This window comes from Denticeps clupeoides, chromosome 3 (assembly GCF_900700375.1).
Source record: "Denticeps clupeoides chromosome 3, fDenClu1.1, whole genome shotgun sequence".
In the NCBI taxonomy this organism is placed as follows: Eukaryota; Metazoa; Chordata; class Actinopteri; order Clupeiformes; family Denticipitidae; genus Denticeps; species Denticeps clupeoides.
In genome coordinates this window covers 21209382-21232679 of record NC_041709.1, presented here as the reverse complement: position 1 = coordinate 21232679, position 23298 = coordinate 21209382, and the positions used below count along the sequence as shown (strand labels likewise).

The following is a 23298-nucleotide window of genomic DNA, read 5'->3' as shown; positions in this document are numbered from 1 at the left end:
TACCGGACGCTCATGTCCAGGGCGACTTACACTCAGTAGTTACAGGGACAGTCCCCCCCACTGGAGAGTGTCTTGCTCGGGGACACGATGGTAGTAAGTGGGGTTCGAACCTCCTGGTTAATAGGCGAGTATGTTACCCACCAGGCTACTACCCCAAAAGGTTGGAGCCAAAAACACTGTCACTGTCATTTGCAATCTAGTGCAAATGCATTCCGATAGATTGGGGCAGCGGTTAGTGTTAAGTGGTCAAGGACGCATAACTGGAAGGTTGTGTGTTCAAGGTTTGGGGCCTACGAGAAGGTTGCAGGTTCGAATACCGATCCGCCAAGGTACCACTGAGGTGCCACTGAGCGAAGCACCGTCCCCACACATGGCTGCCCACTGCTCCCCGTGTGTTGTGCTGCAGTGTTCCACAAGAGAATCATGTTTTTCCGTGTACTTGATTCTTTGTAAAGAGCGCGAAGCAGTATGGTGTCTTTTCTACTAGATGGCAGCATTGGCTTCCTGGACTCTCCCCTGCCCCAGGCTGCTGGCTTCCTGGACAGCCTCACTTTGCTGAGCCGGACCCAAGCACGTAAATCCCCCCAGCAAAACAGCAAATATGGCCGAGCAAGGGGAGCAAAAACACATTGTTGTGCTTGAGAGACACCATCTACCGCAATCAAATTCCTTGTATGTGCTTGCACATACTTGGCCAATAAAAACGATTCTGATTCAGCTGTTGTGTTGTGAATCTCTGCACACTGTACTCTCTGTTGAACATTTGAGTAGTTTTTCATTGTCTTTGGCTTAACCTGTGTACTCCTCAGGGAAACCAGGTTTCATTGACGAGTCCCAGAAAACTTTTACTCACTGTTACATGATCTGGCTGGCAATGCAGGCTAAATACGTGACGCATAGTGTGACGGTATGTGATCGTGTAGCAAGCGGCACAGCTGTGGCACTGAGCGTATTTTTGGTGGTAGAATCCATGTTCCCTGAAACTATATCTAAATAAATGTAATGGAAAAAGGGAACGCTAAATACAATCCAGACAGCTGAACTTAAAACCCAAAAAAACAAGTGTACAAACTGTAAATCAAACTCTAAACATGCAAAAAACAATGATTGATCCAGTTGAATCCACTGGAATAATTGCATTGTGACCAGTGAGCATAACTTGTTGTACACTTACACAAGTGCCATACTTGAAAACTTCCAGAAATATGGGATTTTAGGCATTATTGCATGGAGAAGAAGCAAATGTCTCTATTGCTGCTCTCAGTCCATTTCAAAGCAAGTAAACAGGAGCAGTATCTCTACTTTGGGCAATCATTAGTCAAGCCAGTCCTCTACACCAATCATATTCCGAGAACTTGTTTTTTGGGGAATTAAAGAGCTGCTTTCAGAGGGTTTTGGTCGGCATGGTGTTCTGCGCATGCGCTAGACACTTGAGTCACGCGAAAACCGCATTACATTCAACACATCCCTCCGCTCCTCAGAAAAACAATTTTGTATTTCAGTCCTTGGCTTGATTTTCTTTAGCAGGATTCTACCTAAGATGTATAGTATGTATGAGATTTAATTATGCATTAAGTGTGCAAAAGGCTTGTAGTCACCGTTACAATTTGGTCCGGCAAAGTGAACGCTCTCTTTCTTTCTTTTGCTCTGGGTTGCTCTCAGGGATTACTTTACGCTGTCGACGGCGGAGGGTGACGGCAGAGGGAGGGGTTGTGCGGCTCTCAAGATGGCGGCGCCCTGTGGACTGCAGTTACTCTAACAGGTAAACAGGTCCATTTATTGGCGTATTTGGAAATAAAATGCAACATTTCGCGTGTGGCAGACCCGTTCTTTTAGGCCGCGGTGGGCAAATCGTTTTTCTGTGCTCTGACACGACTGACAAAATCTGCAAACGTTTTTGTTCGGCGCTGGCGACCGTGTTCCCCAGGACTTGGGACTGAGCGAATTTCTGCCCCGTTCTCCAGCTTTAGGTTAATAATACATCAATGAAACGTTTGCTGCGAAACGTTTCCCTGCAGCGGCACGGCCCCGTCCCCGACCTCCAGCCCGCCGCGCCGCGGGGAGAAGCCCGGGCGTTAGTTCGGCGAGTCACCCCCATTGTTGTCGGGAGTTGTTTACGACGGGAGCGCGGATCGAGGCCAGACGCCGCCGAAGTTGCGCGTCCTGCGCGCCGCTGCCCCCTCTTCTCACCCGGCAGGCACGATCGCGCACAGATCCACTCACACGGCTTCTTCACGCTTTTCAACAGACAATGCTGGACAATTGCAGACCTTTTGGCGAACCTGCGAGTTGTTTGTAACAATATGTTTGTCTAGTGCGTTTCAGCCCGATAATGTCATGCCGGGGAACGAGGGGGGGGTCAAGTTGAACATTTTAATGGCAGACAGAGCAGAAAGTGGTGAAATGTAACCATTCCTTGTTGTTTTAGGAGTAGTTTATTATAGTGCACCTGATCTGTGTCTGTGAACCCAAGACGGACGGAATCCTACGCGTGAGCGATTCAAATTCGGTTTTTCCACGTCGCCCACATGGTGCATCTGTGTGTATCTCTGGCTGTGGTCCGTTGCTCATTCACGGATGGGGGGGTGTCACGCCTTCCTCGGGTTCGAGTGCCTATTTTTTATTTTTATTTTTTGAGCGTGCACGATCTCGGCCTCCCCTCCCGCCGCCCTGCGTGGTGACGTGGGGGCACAGCTGCCCTTGTCTGTCAGGAGCCTGCCGGCCACGGCAGCGAAGGACGCCCGTCGGTCAGCTGACCCCTGAGAGCATCCGGGTCTGCAGTAAAATAAGTTTTGAGTGGAGTTGTGTGGATCATCGTTATTATTGCGACTCTGTTTATAAGCAGATTTCTCGAATCTTTTATCACTAGCCATAAATAATAGCATGACGGATCATTCCAGATTAGAATCAAAATGACTGTTCTGTCCTTTAGAATGTCATGTAACATTCTGAATAAGCTAAATTTGCAGCGAGGCGTGAGAATGCGTTGTTTTGTTCAGTGTCGCAGACTTGTTCTGTTCCAGTCCGTCATCTGATCTTGTTTACACTGAATAAACCTGCTCCCAAGTAGGATCGAGCCTATGGATGTGTTGCTGTGACAACACATTTTAAGAACAGAGGAAGTAAAATCTTGGTAAGTCACATATGGCGGTGTTTCTCTGCTGCCGTGCTGCTCTGGACGGCTCTGTTGCAGGGGGAGTAGTTGCGTGGGTGGAGCATTTGGCAAACACTGTCAACCCTACAGAATGCGAGTTGCAGCTGCAAACTCTAAAATGGAATCATGTTGACATCTCACATATTCCTCTCCACAAAGGAATTCACGTCACAAAGAATAGCTACACAACCAATTACAGAAGGGTTTGGTCACGCAATCATTACAAATTTAAATGTGTGTATACTTTTATTAATTACGTTCTGCCTTTTAGCATAATTATACAGGACAGGCCAAAAGTTTTGACACAAAAAGTTTGCACACCTTCTCATTCCATGTGTTTTCTTTATGACCATTTACATGGTAGATCCTCACTGAAGGCATCAAAACTATGAAAACTATGATAATTTTTCTGAGGTATAGGTCAGGATTGGCAACCTTTAACCCTCACCCAGGTCCAAATGGCTCTTTTCCACAAAAGAGGAAGCCAAGGTAGCCACAAATTCCTTTTGACACGTAAAATGAAGACAACACTGCATATATTATTTTGACTTTTATGTCATGTATATAAAAGAAATGTGTAAAGAGCTGTTTACTTTTGAACCGTTGAAACAAATTGAACAAACTGATTAACAGCTTTGGTGGGGGTGGCCAGTCAGGGTGGTGGCCATATATATACGCATATAGGGCATTTGTCACGCATATTTTTATACGATAAAAAAAAATTATGTGAAGATCATAATGATCTTCAAATTTCAATTAAATTATAAATTCTATTCTAAATATTATGCTATTAAATATAAAATGATATTCTCCAAAGCCAGAGGGAGCCGCACTGTAATGATGAAAGACCCCTGGTATAGGTGAAGCTAAGGTAAATCGTCTAGCCTTGCCACTCCTGAGATGGATCCTTGAGATGCTCGCCTGTGGAATTCTCTGCAGGAGTATCCCACAATCTGCTTTTTTTGAGCATGTGTAAAGCGTTAAATGTTATTGAATTTCTCTGCTGATTTAAGCTGGATATGACCAGTGGTGTGGGCAGTGAGACTAGAATCTTTAACTTTCTTTACTGGATAATGGAGGCTGAAACTCTGTTGGTTCTCTCTGTTTTTCGTGGATTGGAACGTGGTCATGGGACCACGATTGCACCTTCTGCTTCAGGTTGGTGTTAAGGGTAGGGCTGTGTTTTTCCCTTTGAGTGTTAAGAGCTGCACTGACTGTTGCCCCTCCCCCTTAGTGGTGCCAGGAGACAGTATTGGCTGGCGGCCTCAGGATCCCACAACCCCCAGGACTGCAGGCCGGGGACCTGCAGTGAACCATCCCGCCCTCCCCCCTCACTCACAGTGACCCCGCCATGGCCCGGGAGCAGCCCAGTGTGGGGGATCTGCTGCCCCTCCTCGAAACTTCTGACATTCGACAGCTGGATGAGATCAAGAACATCATCGATGAGCACCTGAGCACAGGTGAGCACTTTACTGGCCATGTCACACCACAAAACCATATACTAAATATATATTTAAAAATGAAGACTAACCAATGGGTCTTGCTGCCATTTCTCAGCAACAGAGACTTTTTTTTTTAATTATTAATGGCGATGTGCTTTGATTTTTCCTATTTTTCTGGAGATGTTGACACAAGGAGCTTTAGTAATTCATCACTGTCATGTTCCTAAGTTTAGGGGTTAAGCAATGTGACAAGGGTGTGGAGAGGAGGAGGTCCACTGTTACACACACACAACTGAACAAAGCATACAAACAGTGCTTTTATTTACAGTGAGCTAAGATATACACTGGTGGTAGTAGCCAACTGGGTAGCACACTCGCCTATGAACCAGAAGACCCAGGTTCAAATCTCGCTTACTACCATTGTGTCCCTGAGCAAGACACTTAACCCTAAGTTGCTCCAGGGAGGGACTGTCCCGGTAACTACTGGTTGTAAGTCGCTCTGGGTAAGGTACAATAAAACAGCAGACTCAGCACAGCTAACCAACATCAGAACAGCCTAAAGGAAGCGGTGGCCCAGAGGGGATAACTCAAACACGCACAAAAGTTAACAAAGCTAACAGGCTAACAGAGACTATTAACAAAAGGTCTATCACCCAAAACAACACATGAATGAGATCCCCAACGGAGCTCCTTGCAGATCTCCGTGGACCCTGGGGACCTCAGTACGGGCCTAGCCTGAACATCAGCTGAAGTCACTTTACATAGGTGGAGGTGACCAATAGGCAGATGGTAGTTGGAACTGGCAGGCCAGTTCCTCCCATGAAGTCAAGCTACAAGAGACACGGCACAAAACACAGCCAGCCACACAGAACATGTGTAAAGTGATGTGATACACAGCAGCACAGCACACGGTGCACACAGTGAAATTTGTCCTCTGCATTTAACCCATCACCCTGAGTGAGCAGTGGGCAGCCATGACAGGCACCCGGGGAGCAGTGTGTGGGGACGGTGCTTTGCTCAGTGGCACCTTCTGATTACCGGCCGCTTCCTTAACTGCTAGGCCACCGCTGCCCCCCGTATGTGGGAGCATACGTCCAGGGACGTAACATAAATATTTTTATTAGGATCGTGACCAGCGATCAGCCATAACGTAATGATCACAAGCCAAACCTGGAGTAGGTCCCCCCTTTTCTGCGTAATGTGGTATCTGGGAATAACAGACCTTTACTGTTCATCTGTTTCTTTGTAGTATCGCTTACTTTTCCAGAGTTTGTTGCCCATTTTCCAATCTTGTATACCTCAAATGATTTGTTCTATTAATGAATAAAATATGGGTTTATGAACTTTGCAAATCATTGCATTGTGGTTTTATTTTTTATTTCACCAGAATACCTGCTCTTTAAGCTTTGCTTGTTTTTTGTAATGAATCTTTATTCAAACCCTATTGCAGAGCGGGGATCTGTGTTGTTAAATGGACTGGTGGACTACTTCCTGGAGACTAACTCCGCCCAGGCCTTGCACATCCTGTCTTCAGTGAGAGAGCCGCACGATAAGGTTTGTCATTTGTCTGTTTGACAAAGTGGGCTGTTTCAGTAAATAGTGGGAATTGATTTAGAGATCAAGTGTTCCATTTCAGCACTTGCTGGATAAGATGAACGAGTGCATGTCCAAGCCGGGGTGCCGCCTGCCCACCCTCACCCTCCTGGGACACGTAGTCCGCAAGCAGCCGTCCTGGATCCACAAGATGGCACGATACCCCCTGCTTGTATCCCTCCTGAAATGTCTGAAGGTACGCAAGAGAAATGCCGTTTTTATAGGTGAAAGGTTGCTGGGGTGCTGATGAAGGGTCTGTATCTGCAGACGGACACTGATGTGGTGGTGCTCATAACTGGAGTCCTGGTGCTCATCAGCCTGTTACCCATGATCCCTCAGGCCGGCAAGCAACACCTGTATGAGTTCTTTGATATCTTTGGACGCCTTGCCTCCTGGAACATGAAGAACCCTGGTGAGCTTTGGTTGGGCTGTGGGTCAGCGGGTCTGGTTCACATTTTGGAGAGTTTCATGTTGCTTTTCTTCTTATGTCGTCTTTTTTTTTTTTTTTCTTTTTATAACTTTGTGTTAACTTTATTCTTTTCTCTCTAGGTCATGTCTCAGAGGTGTACCTCATCCACCTCCACGCAAGTGTTTACTCCCTGTTCCACCGACTCTATGGAATGTACCCCTGTAACTTTGTCTCCTACCTGCGCTCTCACTACAGCATGAAGGAGAACATGGAGACATTTGAGGAGGTGGTGAAGGTGAGGACCAAATTTCTGTCCAGCAGCTTGTACAGATACAAGCCCTCTAAACTCTTTAATCACATATTCACATTTTACAGGTCGTGTGCTTCATTGAATTTTCCCTGTTCAGCTGTGCGATCTGCATCATGTATTTCTTTTTGCAGTGAATGCTTTTATAACTGAACCATGCCATTTTGTGCAAATGCAAACTGAATGTAATCTTGTGGTTAAGTGATCTTTATGAACGGTTCCTGCTTGTGCTTGCATATGTCCTTTCTAGCCCATGTTAGAACACGTTCGGATCCATCCAGAGTTAGTGACTGGAACAAAAGACCACGAACTTGACCCCACAAGGTGAGCAGTTCAGATTCTGTTACCATGGTAATAGTCAGTGGATGTGCAGGTCACTCTGTTGTCAGGTTGGAGTGCTCAGAGATGACTATGGCATGAACATAAAATGCGCTTGTGTTTGTGACTGCAGGTGGAAGAGGTTTGAGATCCATGACATTGTTATTGAGTGTGCCAAAGTGTCCCTGGACCCAAAGGAGGCCTCCTGTGAGGAGGGTTATGCCACCATGCCAGAACACTTCTGTGCCCAGCTGCATCTCCGTCCCCCCGACAGCGCTGCCAGCCCTTATACTGACCTCCACAGCAGCTACGGTCTGGCACCCATGAATTCACTATAAAACCCTCTGTGAATATCTAGTTCGTTTGAGGTTTTTATCTTCTTGTGTTTGTGTGTGTGTTTGTGTGTGTGTGTGTGTGTGTGTGTGTGTGTGTGTGTTTTTTTTTCTCCCCCCGATAGGAAGTTCCTCCTCAACCCATTTCTCCACCCCTCGGCAACCAGGTCCGCCTCCTTTGTCTTTGCCCCCCCTCTGCAGGAGTCCCCCAACCACCCAGCGGCAGGTAATTCTGCACTCACATTTGGATGCTGAAAGTGTCCAGCTATAAATTCAGGTGTTTCCTCTGGATTCAACCATGTCCTTCTAAAAACCATGTCCTTCCCTGTTAACCGTAAACCGTTCTAAATCATTAGCAACATACAGCCAGCATATTTTAAATTGTCAGTGTGGTTGTTTTTTTCGGACTGTGTTTACTGCTTATAAATCGGCCGTGTCAGACCATGTATCGTAAATCACCCGGGCCTGACTGCTCCCCTTCCCTCCCGGCTGACTTCCCCCCAGTTTATGAATCGTGCCCTTGTTTTCAGCAGGCCTGAGGTTGCCTGAAAGCTGAGTGAGCGGGAGAGTCGGGACAGGAGGAGGAGGAGTGTGGGCAGATCTCGAGTCTTTGGACTGAGCGTGCAGCTCCTTTAAAAAACAGAAAAACAAGCTTTCTTGGGATTTGACGGAGCTCCTGTTGCCATGACAATGTTGTTATCTCTAGCTTAATGTGCTGAGGTCTTAAAGCTTATTAACTCTTAATTGTCAGCGAGTTCATCATATTGCCAGTGGGTTTTCCCCCCTCATTATCAGCCTTGTTGAAAAACATCATGTCCATAATGTATAAGCCAACATATGTATAAGCTAAAATGAACCGTATGGTTTTGTTTACCAGACAGAAACAAGCATGTGCTAGCTAATATACAGCTATTATATAAAAGTCCAGTCCGGAATGGTCTTAAATGGACAAACTGTGAGGATTATTGTCTCACCCAGTGATTGAGGCATTTATATCAAGTTGAAAACTGCTTAACCTTTAGATTGACCTGTTGAATTTATGTGTGTGTGTATGTGTGTGTGTAGTACTCTAGCTGTGAATATAACTCAACATGTGGCATGAAGGACCCTCTCTGGAGCCCCTCATCACTGTGTGGTATGGCCACCCCCCCATCATCACGTGGCATGTCTCCCAACCCTGAGCTTTCCCAGAGTGCCTCACACCTCCAGAATCGTCTACAGAACACTCCTGGTGAGTGAATTTGGGGATGATCAGAGGCGTATATATTTAATAAATGCTGTGAAATGGATGTTTTGAGGACTGTTTTTATTACTGATTTTACAGACATCAGGCTCTTTAAGAAGCGCAAAAACTGACAATGTGGATCTTCAATAGTGTCATCAATGCACACTGATACATTTACTTTCACAAAACTGGAAAGAGAGAGTAACTTCAGACATATTTCCCAAATGTGTATTCATCCTCAACTGTGTGAACAGAAACCGCTCAATCGTTGACATTTTTAAAAATGCTTGTATTCCATACTGTAGTTTTATATTTGAGTGGTGAATGATTTACCAAAGTAACCATAAAGCCCACCAAATGTGTATTTGTGTTATTTGAATAAAGTAAAATGCAGTGATTTCTAGAGACATTTTTCCTGTTTTCCCCCCACAATAGTTGGTGGAAAAGGGACCCCGTCCTCCAGCACCCCCGCAGCATCTTCCCCACCTCCCTCCCTCTCAGATGAGTTTCCTCCCATCTCTCTTTCTCAGACCGCTAGTCCCCCTTGCAAGGTAACATACAGCAGTTCGTACAATTCCAGATCTGTTAACTTCACAGAAAATGTTGACATTATATTATATGCCATTTTTTGTATGTTTTGTTTAGGACTGCAGACCTGTAGAGTCAACTAAACCCGTTTTGGTCAGACAGGAGCCCATCAGAGAGACTGAGAGAAGCTGTGCGGAGGTGTACAATCACAGCGGTGAGAAAGAGCTCGGTGTACAAGCTAAGACAGCTGTGTGATCATGTACTCTTGTCTTCAATTGATTGGTGCTTGGTTTGTCCAGGGTTAAAGGGCGTTTCCATGACCCTGACTGAGCTCTCTGTATATATGAAGGAGCAGGAGCAGATGCGGACCGAGAAAGAGAGGGAGGAAGGTGGGTGAGGAGCTTGATCAGGGATCAGTTTTGACTTGGTAAAGGTGGTGACACTGGTCTGTGAAGAATGAAAATTTTTGTGTGTGATACACGGAGAGATAGTGTCAGTTAGTGCTCCTCTCATGCTTGCTTCATGGATTCTCTTCTCTCAGCTGCTATCACAGAGGAGCTTCAGAAACTCACAGCAGAGCAGAGGGATCAGGTGGCTCTGTGCGAGTTCGACTCTCCATTCTACCGAACCACAGAGACCCTCACTGGTGCTCAGGACCAGAAACCCTTCTTGTCACAAGACCCGTGCCATCCACACGAAGCAGTGTCCACACCAGAGCGGGTGGAGTGGTGTGGGGGTGGAAGCACAAGGTGTGGGTACAGTCGTGGCTTGAGTCAAGAGCAGCCATGGTCATTCCAACCTGTCTTCACTCCCATTGAAACACCTGGTGGAGGGAGTCACATCCCGCCCTTTCAGCAGAGCCCCGTCGCCCCTGATGACGAAGCTGTAAAGCTGGGTCTGTTATCGCCGAGCCCCTGCCAGCCACCACACCTCCCATATGAAGCCCTGTTTGACCTGGCACTGCCCCGAGCTGCCACGCTCTTCATCAGCAAGAAGACCTCAGAGGCCGAGAGGCGAACCACCACAGAAAAGAAGGTCAAGAGAGGAGAGTCAGGGGAGCGGCCACGGATGGCTGTGGATTTGATCGAGCTGGAGGTAGAGGAAAGAGAGGTTGAGGGAGTGTCCGTCTCCGCCTCCCCTCTAGAGGTGCTGGACCAGCTAGTGCAGCAGGGCAGTGATGTTCATGACAAGCTGCTGAAGAGGTGAGTCTATGAAGGGTCAGTTTGGTGCAAGAATGCTCTAATCATCATGAACTGAGAAAATATGCCTAATATCAAGTGACAAATATGAACATGACATAAGAAAATATGTTACATGAGGTACAGCAATGAGCTGGTCCTCCTAAAGCCACACTCAGGTATGAGGGGCATGCCTCTCAATAAAATCTTGCATAAAACACCTGCTTTGCCTAAACCTACAAAAAATCTAACACAATCTAGGTTCTGACAGTCCATTGACATGGTTTTGGGAATTAAATTTTACACAAGGTGACAACTGTGTGTGTGTGTGTGTGTGTGTGTGTGTGTGTGTGTGCACATATATATATATATATATATATTAGAGAGAGAGAGAGAGACACACAGTACAGGCCAAACGTTTGGACAGACTTTCTCATTCAATATGTTTTCTTTATTTTCATGACCATTGGTAGATTCTGACTGAAGGCATCAAAACTATGAATGAACACATGTGGAGTTTTGTACTTAACAATAAAAGGTGAAATAACTGAAAACGTGTTTTATATTCTAGTTTTTTCAAAATAGCCGCCCTTTGCTCTGATTACTTTTTTGCATGAAAATAAAGAAAACACATTGAATGAGAATGTGTGTCCAAACTTTTGGCCTGTACTGTTTTTATATATATATATATATATATATACACACACACACACATAAAATATCCCATAAAGAAGAGGAAAAAAACTATTTTCTCTTTTGTGTTTTGAATTATCATTTCAAGACCATCACTATTTTTCCTTTGCCCCCTATATTTTGTTTTTGTATTTTTAATCTCCTCTAGATTGCCGCTGCCAAGTAAATCAGCTGACTGGACACATTTTGGAGGTGAGCTGGGTGTTTTTTCCCCTGTTGTCCAGTTTTCCCCTGACATGGTGGTATGGTCTCCCCTCCTAATTGGCATGATGTAATTGAGTAAATCCAGTAGTAATATTTATATAACTAAAACAAAAACCAAAATATATAACTAAATTGAATCTTGTTCTTTATTGAATCAAGTTAGTAATTTGCAGTGATGGTCTGTTGTTCAACCAGAGCAGAAAAAGCAAAGAGCAAACATCCAGTCCCATGTTCAATACCCTATTGAACATCTAGCATGACTCTGATTATACAGGAAGTCTGTTGAGCACAGATTGAATTCACAACTGTGGCTGCACAACATGTATGAGTAAAATGTATGAGATTAGTGAAAGTGCATAATAAAAACCCAGATCTGTGTCATCCATACAGTGCTTACGAAGTGTAAGTGTATTTGGTCTTGTTCAATCTTGTAAGTATAAATAGAATCGATTTTATTAATATTCTCACAGAGACAGGACATTCCATAATATAGATGCAGCTGAATTACTTAATATTAGTATCCCTGTTACACAATTGTGAAGCATTGTTTTTTTTCACAGACTCATTTGGCAAGTATTTGTATGTTAAGTTATGTATTAATCTCTTTGGAAACTATTTTTGAAATGGTTCTAAGATTGGGGCTGGTTTACTTGAAATAGAAACTACAGTTTTAGTTAGTGTGTAATCATGTCTGGCATCCAGAACATTGTCTTCAGTTTAAAATGGTCGCATTTTTGCACTTTCGTGTGTTCAGGCTCTGCTCCTCTGGATGAACTGCAGACCCTAAGGAGCCAGCTGTTTCTGCTGCAGAGTCAGCTGCTGTTTGAGCGCCACAAACGTGAGCAGCATGCCGTCCGCAATCGACGCCTACTGCGGCGCATCATCAATGCCACTGCACTTGAGGAGCAGAACAATGCTATGGTAAACGTATCATTTACAGTTATACACGTATATATTTCGTGTTTTTACATATATAAAAAAAAAAAACAATGCATGAATGCTGTTGATGAGTTCAGTCTCTGGGTCCACTTGGGAAAAGTTAGACACTTAGAGTAACATTTGTGTTTAAGCCTCCAGAATTCCCAATACATCAGGCATAAAACACACTTTTTAGAACAATATTTGGAGGGGGTTTGTCTCGAAAAATTGATATTGATAATAACACAAACTTTTCCTGGGATAAACCATAGATGAATACCTCAACATGAATTGTGTGAGTTAATCCTTTAAGAGATAATCCTATATGTTCCCGAGGAAGGTTTATTTATTCTGTTTGCTTGTGTGCCTGTCTGTGTGTAGAAAGACCAGTTGAACCTGTTGAATGTGGAGATGTTGTCTCTGAGGGAGAGTTTGGTGGTGGAGCAGCAGAGGTCCCGACAGCTCTGGGATGACAGAGAGACGCTGGTGACGCGACTGCACAGCCAGGTCCGGCAACTACAGCAGGGCAGAGATGACTACTACACCAAGAACCAGGAGCTGCAGGTACACGGACAAAGCAGGACAGATACTGTTCCTAAAAAATGGGGCAGTGGCAGCCTAGCGGTTAAGGAACCCGTAATCAGAAGTTTGCCGCCAAGGTGCCACTGAGCAAAGCACGGTCCCCACACTCTGCTCCCCGGGTGCCTGTCATGGCTGCCCACTGCACACCATCGTGTGCTGTGCTGCTATGCTGGAGCCAGGTGCCGGTTCTGGTGCTCGGCCAGTCCTGAACTGGGAACCAACAATTAACCGATCGCATTTACACTAGACAGGAGCTCAGTGCGAGCCGCATGAAAATACGTCACAGGTCACGCCTACTGAACAGAAATCCCAGCACCAAATCCATTAAATTGTAATAGAAATCTTTTGGATCTCCACCGCTGCCAATTTTACACAGCCCGTTCTTTTTATCCCTGCCCTTTTTTTTTTGTGAAGCTTATTGACTATTCCCTTGTTCGTGTGAGTTCTCATCCACTATCATCTAGTGCTCTTTTAAAATTTCTGTACGTCCATAGAGCTAGAAGAGCTTTAATTTCTTCAGCACTTCACATTATCGGACTTTGGCTCTGTTTTTGGACACCGGCACCATGTTTTTCTCTCTGGGGAAAGCGCGCCACTGGTTCCAAATCGGGAACCGGCACGAGAACCAGAGCAGTGGAAAAGGGGTATCACAGTAACTATACCATGACCTCAGTTCTACTACACCGGCTGCTTAAGCAGATGTTGTTTTGGGGTGTCTCCCAAATTCATTTCAAGCCAAACAGTCTGAGAAAGCAGCAATTGCGCACATTCCAGGAGTGTGTGTGGTCTAATTCAGACACGCGGCATTGAAGCTCTCTTTGTTGTGTATCTGGGTAGGGTAAACTCCAGGAGTGCCAGAAGCGGATGGGTGAGATGGAGGCGGAGCTTCAGAAGGCGAATAGTAAAGTGTGCCACACAGGTCACCTACTCAACCAGCTGACTGTCAAGGTAAACAGTGGTGGTGGTGTTCTACCTGCTAATGAGGGCCAGGCTCAGACCCGCATTTCTTGCTTTTCCTGTGTAACGCTTGCTAATCGTGCTCACAAGTCAATATAAGTTGTACCCTGTCCGGTTTATGTTGCACTCTTACTTTAGATGTTTGGAAATTAGTGTCTATTTTTTGTTTTCTTTCCATTCTGTCTCAGTTGAGTTCAAGTGAGAACACCCAGCAGCAGATGAGTTTTCTCCATCGGCAGCTCCTCCTCCTAGGGGAAGCACACAGGCTATGTATGCAGGAGCTGCAGCACACCGGTCCTGAGTCTGGCAAGGTAATGCTGGCTGTCGATGGCATTGTAACTTCAAGTGAACCCATATAGACTGACTTGTGTTCCGTATGATATGTTGTGTATTATATTCTTAAAACTTTCCTGCTTAGTAAAAATTAATGAGCAAGTTTTTTTTTGTGGGATGGGGGAAGGAAGGGACCATGTTTTCTATGAAAACATAAGAGCGTTATAGTTCTTAAACATACTATAAGTAATGTCAGCAAAATGGATCTCTTATGCTTAGGGAATTTTTGTAGCAGTTTCAGCACTTCTATTCGCAGGGCAAATAGAATAAAACTGCAGCTTGGTGTCTGAAACGTTGCTCTTTCTACATCCACGTCCATTCTTACCCACAGGAGCTGGAGATGTTGCGTGTGTCTAGTCGCAGGGAGAGTGAGCGGCTGAAGCAGAGCCTACTCTCTCAGGCCCAGAAGTTGGAGGTCGCACAGCAGCGCGTGGCTGAGCTTGAGGCCCAGCTCTCCAAGAAGGAACACCTGATTGCTGAACAGAAGAAGTTTCTGGAAGATGTGAAGCTACAGGCCAAGTAGGAGACTTGTTTTGTATATTTTATGGCTGATCTAATCATTCTACAAGAGGAAAAGAAAATGGTTACACCTAAAAAATTATTGCATTTGTTACAATGAATAAGAAACCTTACTTGGCTCATATACACCATTATCACATTTACACATTACATGCTACATGGGCATGAAAATGGAAACAATGAAAAATTAATAACGAGCTTAATAATTAATAATTGGCATTTTGTTTGTTGCATAGACAATTTATGCCTATAGATACATCATATACATATATAAAACAAAAACATTGTTTTTGGAACGCCACCCCTGCGTGAGAAGCACGCAAGAATTTCACTTATATGCACTCTACCATGTGTTATGTCATGTCATGTGATTTTATTACACTTTTATGTAGGCTCTGTAAACCTTGTAAGACTGTAACAGTGGAGCAATGATTTCTAAACTGTGGCCCACCACCGGGTACACACAACGCTTTTGGTGAAAAATATCAGCGATCTATTTACTGAAGGACTGGTTTAAAGTATAATTATAGTGTTGCTTATCTTCATGAGATACGGGTCACGTCCAACATCTTTTTAATGAATTGCCTGCATCACTATCTAGACACTAGGTCTAAATCTGTACAATACTTTCCTCCATTTTTACTTTGTGCCCTCCATTAGAAATCGAACGCCATCATAACCATGTGACTGAAACCCAGCTTTTCTGACTTATTCCTCTAAAGAGCACTTCCTTCACGTGCGTGTGGTTGTTTGGTGACCAGCTGTGTTTTTTTATATTGCTTGTGTGTACTCAGGGGAGAGTTGAGTGCATGTGAGAGTCGGTATCAGGCACAGCGCCGGATCACCCAGGCCTTACAGTCAGAGCTTCTGCAGCTCTACGCTCAGTTGGAGCTGGATGCTTCGGGCCACACCACCACTACAGCAGGGGGCAACTCCGAGGAACAGTAAGTAAAACAAATCCCCCCCAAAAAACAGAAAGGCTGCTGAGAACAGGTATAAACACAAAACAAGGCTATTTCTTTGTTCAGATTTAGCCTTCAGATGACATTACATGATCTTTAATTAATCTTTTGAGTTCGTTCCAGAATTCAACAGTTTTTACTTCATTTGTGGTCTCATTTGGTGCTTGAAGTGGTATGATTTGAAATATCTGTAACGGGTTTTAAATCTACTTATAGACTTGTGTGCACCTACGTAATGTTTTCCCCCTGAAGGCCTTATATGAAGTAGAGCTGGTCAAAACTTGCATACTGTGTACTGCTTTCAACCAAACATGTCAGTGCGTCTCTGTAGTTCTGTATATTGGGCTGCAATCTGACACTGAAATGCCCACAAGTTAGTCAGAATCAGGACTTTTACACTCTGTAGACGACCAGGTGTGTCTACCACTTACCTAGGGGAAGGTTATAGGATATGATATAGGAAAACAGTGTCAACAGAGGCAGTGTGATGCTTTGCACACACACCAATCACCTGCATGTATTCAGACCCTTTGCTGTGACACTGATATATTGAACTCAGGTTACTTCTGACCATCCTTGAGATGGTTCTACACCTTCATTTGATTCCAGCTGTGTTTGATCATACTGGAGGCACCGCCTTCTAACTTTTAAAATGGAGTGTAACATGTAGTATAACACGTAGTGGACACAAATCGGCAACAGTACAGAGCTAAACTTCACACCATTTAAAATCTTTGTGTTCTGTAAAATGTTAACGTGTACAAAATTTGTGTCTCCAGCATGTCTGTTCCTGATGGTCCTGCCCAACCTGCGTCCAGAGAAGGTTTGGATCCCACCCCTTCCCATTCCCCACCAAATGGCAATGCCAGCACTTTATCTCCAGGGCAACCCAAGGGCAAACCCTCATCTTCCTGCCCCTCCTCCAAGGCCAACTCTATTAATGGCAGCGGTGATGGCTCCCTGCCCCCTGACACCAACCCCACCTGCCCAGCCCTCACTGTGGGCTCATACCCCAGTGCCAGGAGCTTCCTGGGCATGCGTGCTCGTGAGCTGTTCCGCAACAAGAGCGAAAGTCAGTGCAACGAGTTTGAGGAGGATCGATGTGCAAGTCCCACCCCTCGCCTCACCAGCTTATCGCAGACGCTCAAAAATGAGCTGTGTCTGGAGCCGGCTTCCCGTGTTGGTGGAGTCAAACCTGCACCCACTTCAGGCCCCGCCACGCCACCACCTCCACCCCCACCCCCACCCCCACCCCCAACACCTCCACCCTCCTCTGGCACTTCCACGCCCCCGCCCCCAGCTCAAGTCTCCGCCCTTTTGTCTCCTGCCAAGGAAGCTCAGGCAAGTACCAAGCAACGAGTCAGCACCCGAGAAACACCTGTGCGTGGAACAGGGGGTGGGCACAAGAAGGTGCCAGCCACTCAGGTGCCGCCCAGGCAACAGCAGCTGAGGATCATGGACTACAATGAGGCTCAAGCCGAAAGCTAGAGAGCGATGAAGAAGAGAAGAATGAGAGCAGTAAAGCAGGACTCTATTTTTGATTTCAGTGTTATTTGTCCCGTTCCCTCAAGTGGACAACAGGAATTGTGTGTCTGTTCCGAAGCAAAAACTGGAAAGTATTTTAAAGGTTTTTCTTTCTTTTTCTTTTTTTTTTTTTTTCCCCTCTCTCGCAAAGTCAAAATTACACCAGCAGGGGGCATGAGAGCTGTTCTGGCTGCTCAGTTTTCATTACTTGTTTTTTTGGGTCACCAGTTGCTATCCTGTTACAACTATGTTCCACAATGGATAAAAGGCTGTATTACCAGAAACATTACAAAACACAATATGTAATCGTTTAAGACTAGAGAAGGGTGAAAGTGACATTTGCTCCAAAGCAATATTATTTAGGTGGGAAAGATGGTGGCTCAAAAGCAGAAAGGCCTAAAAAGTCTTTGGGTTTTTTTCTGCAGCTCCCTTATTTATTGATCATTTATGAGGACTAATTGGGTGAGAAGTCTTCCCAACTTGTTTTTTGTGCTCTTGCATCATACATCAGGAATAAATAAATACAAAAGAGGGGTTATATTTGATATTCACGGGGGGATGCAGAAAAAAAAAAAAAAAAAACACAACGGTAGCAGCTTTTCCCATCCGTTCCCACACCCAAGACCTCAGTACCATTCTCATATTTATTTATTTCAACTAGACTCTAAGCACCTTGTTTCTTTCTTTGTATAACTGAAAACGTAATCATTTCAGTCATATAAAAATCTAAATCATGCAAATAAATTCAAATTGAGCAATACTTTAACCTTATTTAAAAAGTAATGTCTGTTACAGATGTATTAACCACTCAAGAATATTGAAGTGCTTGTGAAGAAACTGTGAACTGGTTTTGATACTTGATTAGTCCTGGGTGGTATAACTTTGGGAGTATTTACCCACAATCCACAGCACTCCATTCGTAGTAGGCCAACTGCTATGGCAGCCATGCCCTTTTTTGAGATTCTCATCCCTGCCCTCATTCTGGTGTCTTATTTCAGATGTTTAAAAAAAAATATCCTAACTATGTCTATCATATCATACCATTTTTGAATGTGTAAAGCCCCTTTTATATATTTAAAAAAAAAAAAAATCCTGAAAAATAATTTCATTCAAAGAAAATCCTTGAACCCGCGTTCTGTGTGTGAGTCCTGTTGTCCACTTGCGGGGGGCGGAGCAGTCTTTCCCCCCCCCACCCGCCTTGCTGTCTAAAGCATGTACAACAATCCACTTTAAATGCCAACAGTAGGAAACACGAGGGTACAATCAGGAGGAAGGGCCGGGGAAGAGTTCTTTACAAAGCAGTTGCTTGTGTTAACTGTGAACGATGACATGGAAAAAAAAAAAAAAAAAAGAAGAAATAATAATAATAAAAAAAGAACGTTGTCTTCAGTGTCTTGCACTGCAGATGGGGAAAGTGTCCAAGTCTTTTTTTTTTTTTTTTTTTTTTTTTTTTTGTTAATTGATGGTCGGATCCTGTGAAAACCCTGCTTGAATCTTGATGTGTGTGTGTGTGTGTGTGTGTATATATATATTTATATATATAATTTTTTTTCTATCCTCTACAGCTGGAAGCGCTTGCGGCGTCCCATCGCCCGACCACGTGACGCGCCGCGTCGTTATAAATACCCCCGAGGCCTGGAAACGCGCGCTCACGTGGCGCGGAGGCGCGCCGGGAAGCCTCGTTCCCGACCAAGCGCCGGCCATTTAATAAGCCATTAGCGGCCGTCTCTGGCAGCCCGCCGCCGTGCGCGGCCCTGTTAAAATCCCGGACGCCTCCGCGGACCGCGGGCTTGACGGCTCGACGCGTGACACTCGTCTCGCACCGATTCCGCGCGGCTGCGAACACGCCCGGCGGCGCGGTTTACAACCGCCGGTACCCGGCATGCCTACAGGAAGCGGGCGGGCAGGAGAGAGCGGGCCGGGACGCGCCGGCCTTCCGCGCTTAATTGCTCGTTTAGGAATTTAGAGCGGATCCATCAATCTGCGCCTCTTCCAGCGAGGGACAATAATAAAAAAGGTGTCGGTATTAACGAGCGATATAATTGAGGTCTTGTTCGGCATACAAAGGTTTCTCGGTAAACCGTGGCCCGTGAAACATGGTTCAAAGGTGACACTTTACCCCAATTCTGCCCCCGATGTCGTCAGGGGACGTCCTTACACCGATATAAAGGGCTCTTGTTAGTATGATGATGACGAGCTTCTAAAGGACGCTCTGGAACGTTACGTAGACCACCAAACCGTGTCAAGTCGCCAAAATGCGCGTATTTCAGGAAAGAAAAATTACACGCGTACGTAGGTGTATGGAAAGTGATGGAAAGGGTTGTAATTTTCTCACATCTCTGAAAATTCGTAATGGCAGCGGCCTATTTCGACCCCACTGTCCTTCCCCAGCTCGCGTAGCACGAAGACGCCGCCAGAGGGCGCTGTCGACGTTCCCCGCGCCCGCCGTCAACAGGTAGAGAGAGGAGCCCGGCCGCCCGTGTCCCCTCCAGCGCGACGCGACCAAGGGAATCACTTTGGAACATTAACTCGAGGGGACGCGAAGGGAGCGGAGTTTATTAGCCGAAATGTCGCCGTCGCCGGGTCCCGTGGCGCGGGAAATTCGGCAGTTTTGCCCCGCACGTCTCCCCCTGCGGTAATAAGCCGGTTCTGGATGCAGAACATGTCCCCAGTGCCCGAGAACCTCATCTGTTCCCCGCAAATGTAGCCTCTATATATCTAATAATAATAATAATACATACATACATACATACCCGTGTGTGTATATACATATATGTGTATAGTTTTTATCATTATTTAATTGCTCCATCCCGATCCTGCCTTTCCCGAAAGAAAAAGATTAGTTTATCAAACGCGCGAATATGTATTTTCCGACTGGATTTAAAAAAAAAAAAAAGAAATAGTGTTATGATTAATTTAGCACCCCTCCGAAGGGTCAGGGAAATTGATGCTGGGTAATTGGGCGCAGAGGGAATCCACAGCAATTTGTGATTTTTCGGGCCCGACTTGAGGAATTAGGTGTCAGTGCAAATGTAAAACTGCTTTCCCGATGTTCTCAGAGATTCTATGAAATTTTAAAAGGGGAACCGTAAGCGTTCGCAGCAAAAAAAGGGATCCTCACCGTTCTTCAAACTTGGTGCAAAGTTGGGAATACGCCTCCACTTTTAACAAAGTCCCCTTAATTTTACATATATATATATATACATAAACATTATTAATTTCAGAATAAATCGACTTCTGTGTGGCTGATATTCTTATCATATCAATAAAAGTAATAACTGTAAGATGAGGGTGGTAGTAACCTAGTGGGTAACCAGAAGACCCAGGTTCAAACCCTACTTACTACCATCATGTCCCTGGGCAGGATACTTAAACCTGAGTGTCTCCAGGGGGGGACTGTCCCTGTAACCACTGACAGTAAGTCGCTCTGGATAAGGGCGTCTGATAAATGCTGTAAATGTAATGAATGGCACAGTCCTTTGCTTCTTATCCTTCAGTTTGTTCCCAACGTTTGAATTAACCAGGCGTTCTTTAAGTAAACGGTACTAAGTGAAGGATGCTGTGCTGTATGGGCCTATATATTATCCATGTTTGGAGGGCCGGGCTCGGACCCGGTCCCTCGCCGGAATTTGGCGTCTGGTTCGATGTTTAGACCTATTCCTCCAGGACACGGACCAGAGAGATAAAATGCAAAAAAAAAAAAAAAAAAAAACAAGTTCGTTTTTGGTAAGCATGCTTCATACTGACAGTGCGAAAAACGAATTCATTTGTCCTCATTAAAAGCTTAAAGGTCCATGAATAAATAATCATTAAAGCTGATTTCCTCCTCTTTCTTTTCATGTTTGGCCTAATACGAGAAAACGGACTAAATGCTGAATCCGCTGCACCCGGGCCTGTTTATTGGCTGCACTACCTCCACCCCGCCCCGCCCCGCCCCGCCCCGCCCCGCCGGGACAGTCTTCATCCGAACACTCAGCCCAGTTTGTGCAGGAGGGTGCGATGAATAAAAGTTCTGGCCGCTTTCCTCCCGATCGTGTAACGTGTAAGCGGGGCAGAAACGGGGCAAAGTTTGTGGAGGGGGTGGGGGGAGAAGAAGAAGAAGAAGAAGAAAGCCGGAAAGAAGGAGCGAGGAGAAAAAGGAAATGGGAGTGAGTGATGGGGAGCGTAGGCCTCGCGGACCAGTCCCTGCGGTTTAATTATTTTAATTATCTTCCCTCTCGCAGCTCTTCATAAAGGCTCCATTAAAGCAGGCCCGTTTGGGTTAATCTGATTCAAAAAGTAAAACGGGGGGAAGATAAAAGCCTACAGACGCCGAAGCTAATCAAGGGAGTTAACGCTGCTATTTGTGAACTGGGACGGCTGTACAAGTGGGCAGAAAGTGTGTGTGTGTGTGTGTGTGTGTGTGCCGTCTTCCTCCTCTCATCAAAACCCATCTCCTTCTTCGTCTCTCCCGGCATTGTTTTCTGTCTCTCCGTGACTCCCGGATCCACCGTAACACGCCTTTTATTGTCCCGACGCGTTGTACAAGCCAAGCGGCGCGCCGGATGCTCATTTCGCCGGCGCGGCTACAAATTCCTCCCCAAACAAGCGTCTGGCGACGCAGCGGTGGGAAGCATCTCCTTGATGCCGGGCCGCGGCAATAAATCAGATTTTCTCCGCGGGTGACAATCAGCCTCTCCCACCCGGGGTTATCCCAGGGTTATTGGATGGGCGGATTACGGTGGAAGTCGCAGCCGCACCGGCGGGTCTCTGAACCAAACAGAGGCCCCCTCGCCTACGCCGCGCCTCTCTGCTCAGGGGGGGCCGACCGGCATGCTTAATAACGTCTCTTTAAGGGAGCTCCACGCGCCGTTGGGTCCAGTCGCCGGAAAAGTAATGTTTTATGCCACAGGAGCGAGGGAATCCAATCCGGGTCGAGCGTTCCCAGGTAAAAGCAAAAAAAAGCGAGATATCTGGCACTCGGAGGCCTGGAATCTCTCATCTACCCCCCCCACCCCTCCCTGGCGCAGGTTGGCCAGTTCCTCCTCCCTCAAGGTGACACTTCAAAGCCTGCAGGCAGACGTTCCCGGGCCGGCAGACAGCATGACGCCGGCCCCCCCTCGGCCCGCGGCCCCTGCTCCCTGCTGGCGCTGGTCAGTGCCAGGACCCGCCCCGTCTGCCCCGCGGGGCCCGCTGTCAAAAACCCGCTGCAAGCCCTTAATTAATAACTCCACCGCTGCTTCTGCCGCGAGGGCTGTTGGGTGGTTTCTGTTGCGTGTGTAATGCGGTGAAATAAAAAAAAAAAAAAACGATAAATACAGTGAATTCTCTCATTTTATTTTGTCCGCGAGGAGATCAAACGGGGACGGGTCGGACTGTGAAGTCCGGTGCTCAGATCTACGGTTGACCAGGACCCATGACAAGGCGGGTCCGGCCGTCCACGAGAAGGAGCGAATGTCCCTCAAGGGTATCACATGGACTCCAGTATGGCAGTAATAAAATGATCCGCTTTCATGGTTTACGTTCTGGAGCCTTTGGATTGGCTGTGTGAGTTTTGGTGTTTAAATGGACGTCATACCAGCATCAAAACATAACGGACTATGAACAGACATGAAGAACTGTATATGTATTAATGAATGGAAGGATCTTCAGCCACATTCTTCATCAGATGTGTGTGTGTGTGTGTGTGTCCTTGCGGCCCGATCGTTAAAAAAGCGTAAAAAGCCGGTGGGTATGTGCATGGGCCGTATTTACATGTGCGTGTTTGGATATTTGGCGTGGGTGCAGGAGGCGCCCGGGTCGCTGCGTGTCGGCGCAGATTGATTGGCTTCTCGGCGGGCATCGCGGCGGAGGTTTTATTAGCTCGCTCGGTGACAGAGGAGGCGAGAGAGTGTGCATATGCTAATCCGCCGGCTAACACAGATAAAAGAGTTCAACAAGCGACGGCCTGCAGACTGCCTCAGGGCACCGAGAGAGATGGGGGGACGGCGGGAGGGAGGGAAGGTGGGCGTCTGTGGATATGAACGGGGAAAAACGAAAAATTTCAGAGAGAGACTGGAATAAAAAAACTAAAATGGCTGCATGGCCTGGTAACCCTGTGCTTCATTGCTCATTAGCATTGGTCATTAGCAGGACTTGTTT

The 23298-nt window shown here is 46.0% G+C and overlaps 1 protein-coding gene across 1 annotated transcript; it reads left to right on the top strand.

Annotated features, from left to right (window-relative positions):
* The first annotated feature begins 1684 nt into the window (after positions 1-1684).
* Positions 1685-17779, top strand: tsc1b (TSC complex subunit 1b). The gene is made up of 22 exons (XM_028974431.1): positions 1685-1762; positions 4389-4614; positions 6047-6150; positions 6233-6385; positions 6457-6601; positions 6739-6893; positions 7156-7229; positions 7357-7535; positions 7681-7781; positions 8621-8786; positions 9216-9331; positions 9426-9522; positions 9608-9697; positions 9850-10510; positions 11328-11371; positions 12138-12304; positions 12683-12865; positions 13721-13831; positions 14029-14151; positions 14505-14692; positions 15487-15636; positions 16434-17779. The coding sequence occupies exons 2-22, from the start codon at positions 4506-4508 to the stop codon at positions 17140-17142; spliced, it is 3825 nt and encodes a 1274-aa protein (XP_028830264.1). The 5' UTR covers positions 1685-1762; positions 4389-4505; the 3' UTR covers positions 17143-17779.
* The last annotated feature ends 5519 nt before the right edge of the window (positions 17780-23298 follow it).

Excerpts from the sequence above, each read along its gene's own strand:
- tsc1b (XM_028974431.1), top strand. The coding sequence starts at position 4,506 with ATGGCCCGGGAGCAGCCCAGTGTGGGGGATCTGCTGCCCCTCCTCGAA. Across the intron at positions 9,523-9,607 it reads GGAGGTGTACAATCACAGCG|GGTTAAAGGGCGTTTCCATG; the intron begins GTGAGAAAGAGC and ends TGGTTTGTCCAG. Across the intron at positions 12,305-12,682 it reads AGGAGCAGAACAATGCTATG|AAAGACCAGTTGAACCTGTT; the intron begins GTAAACGTATCA and ends GTCTGTGTGTAG.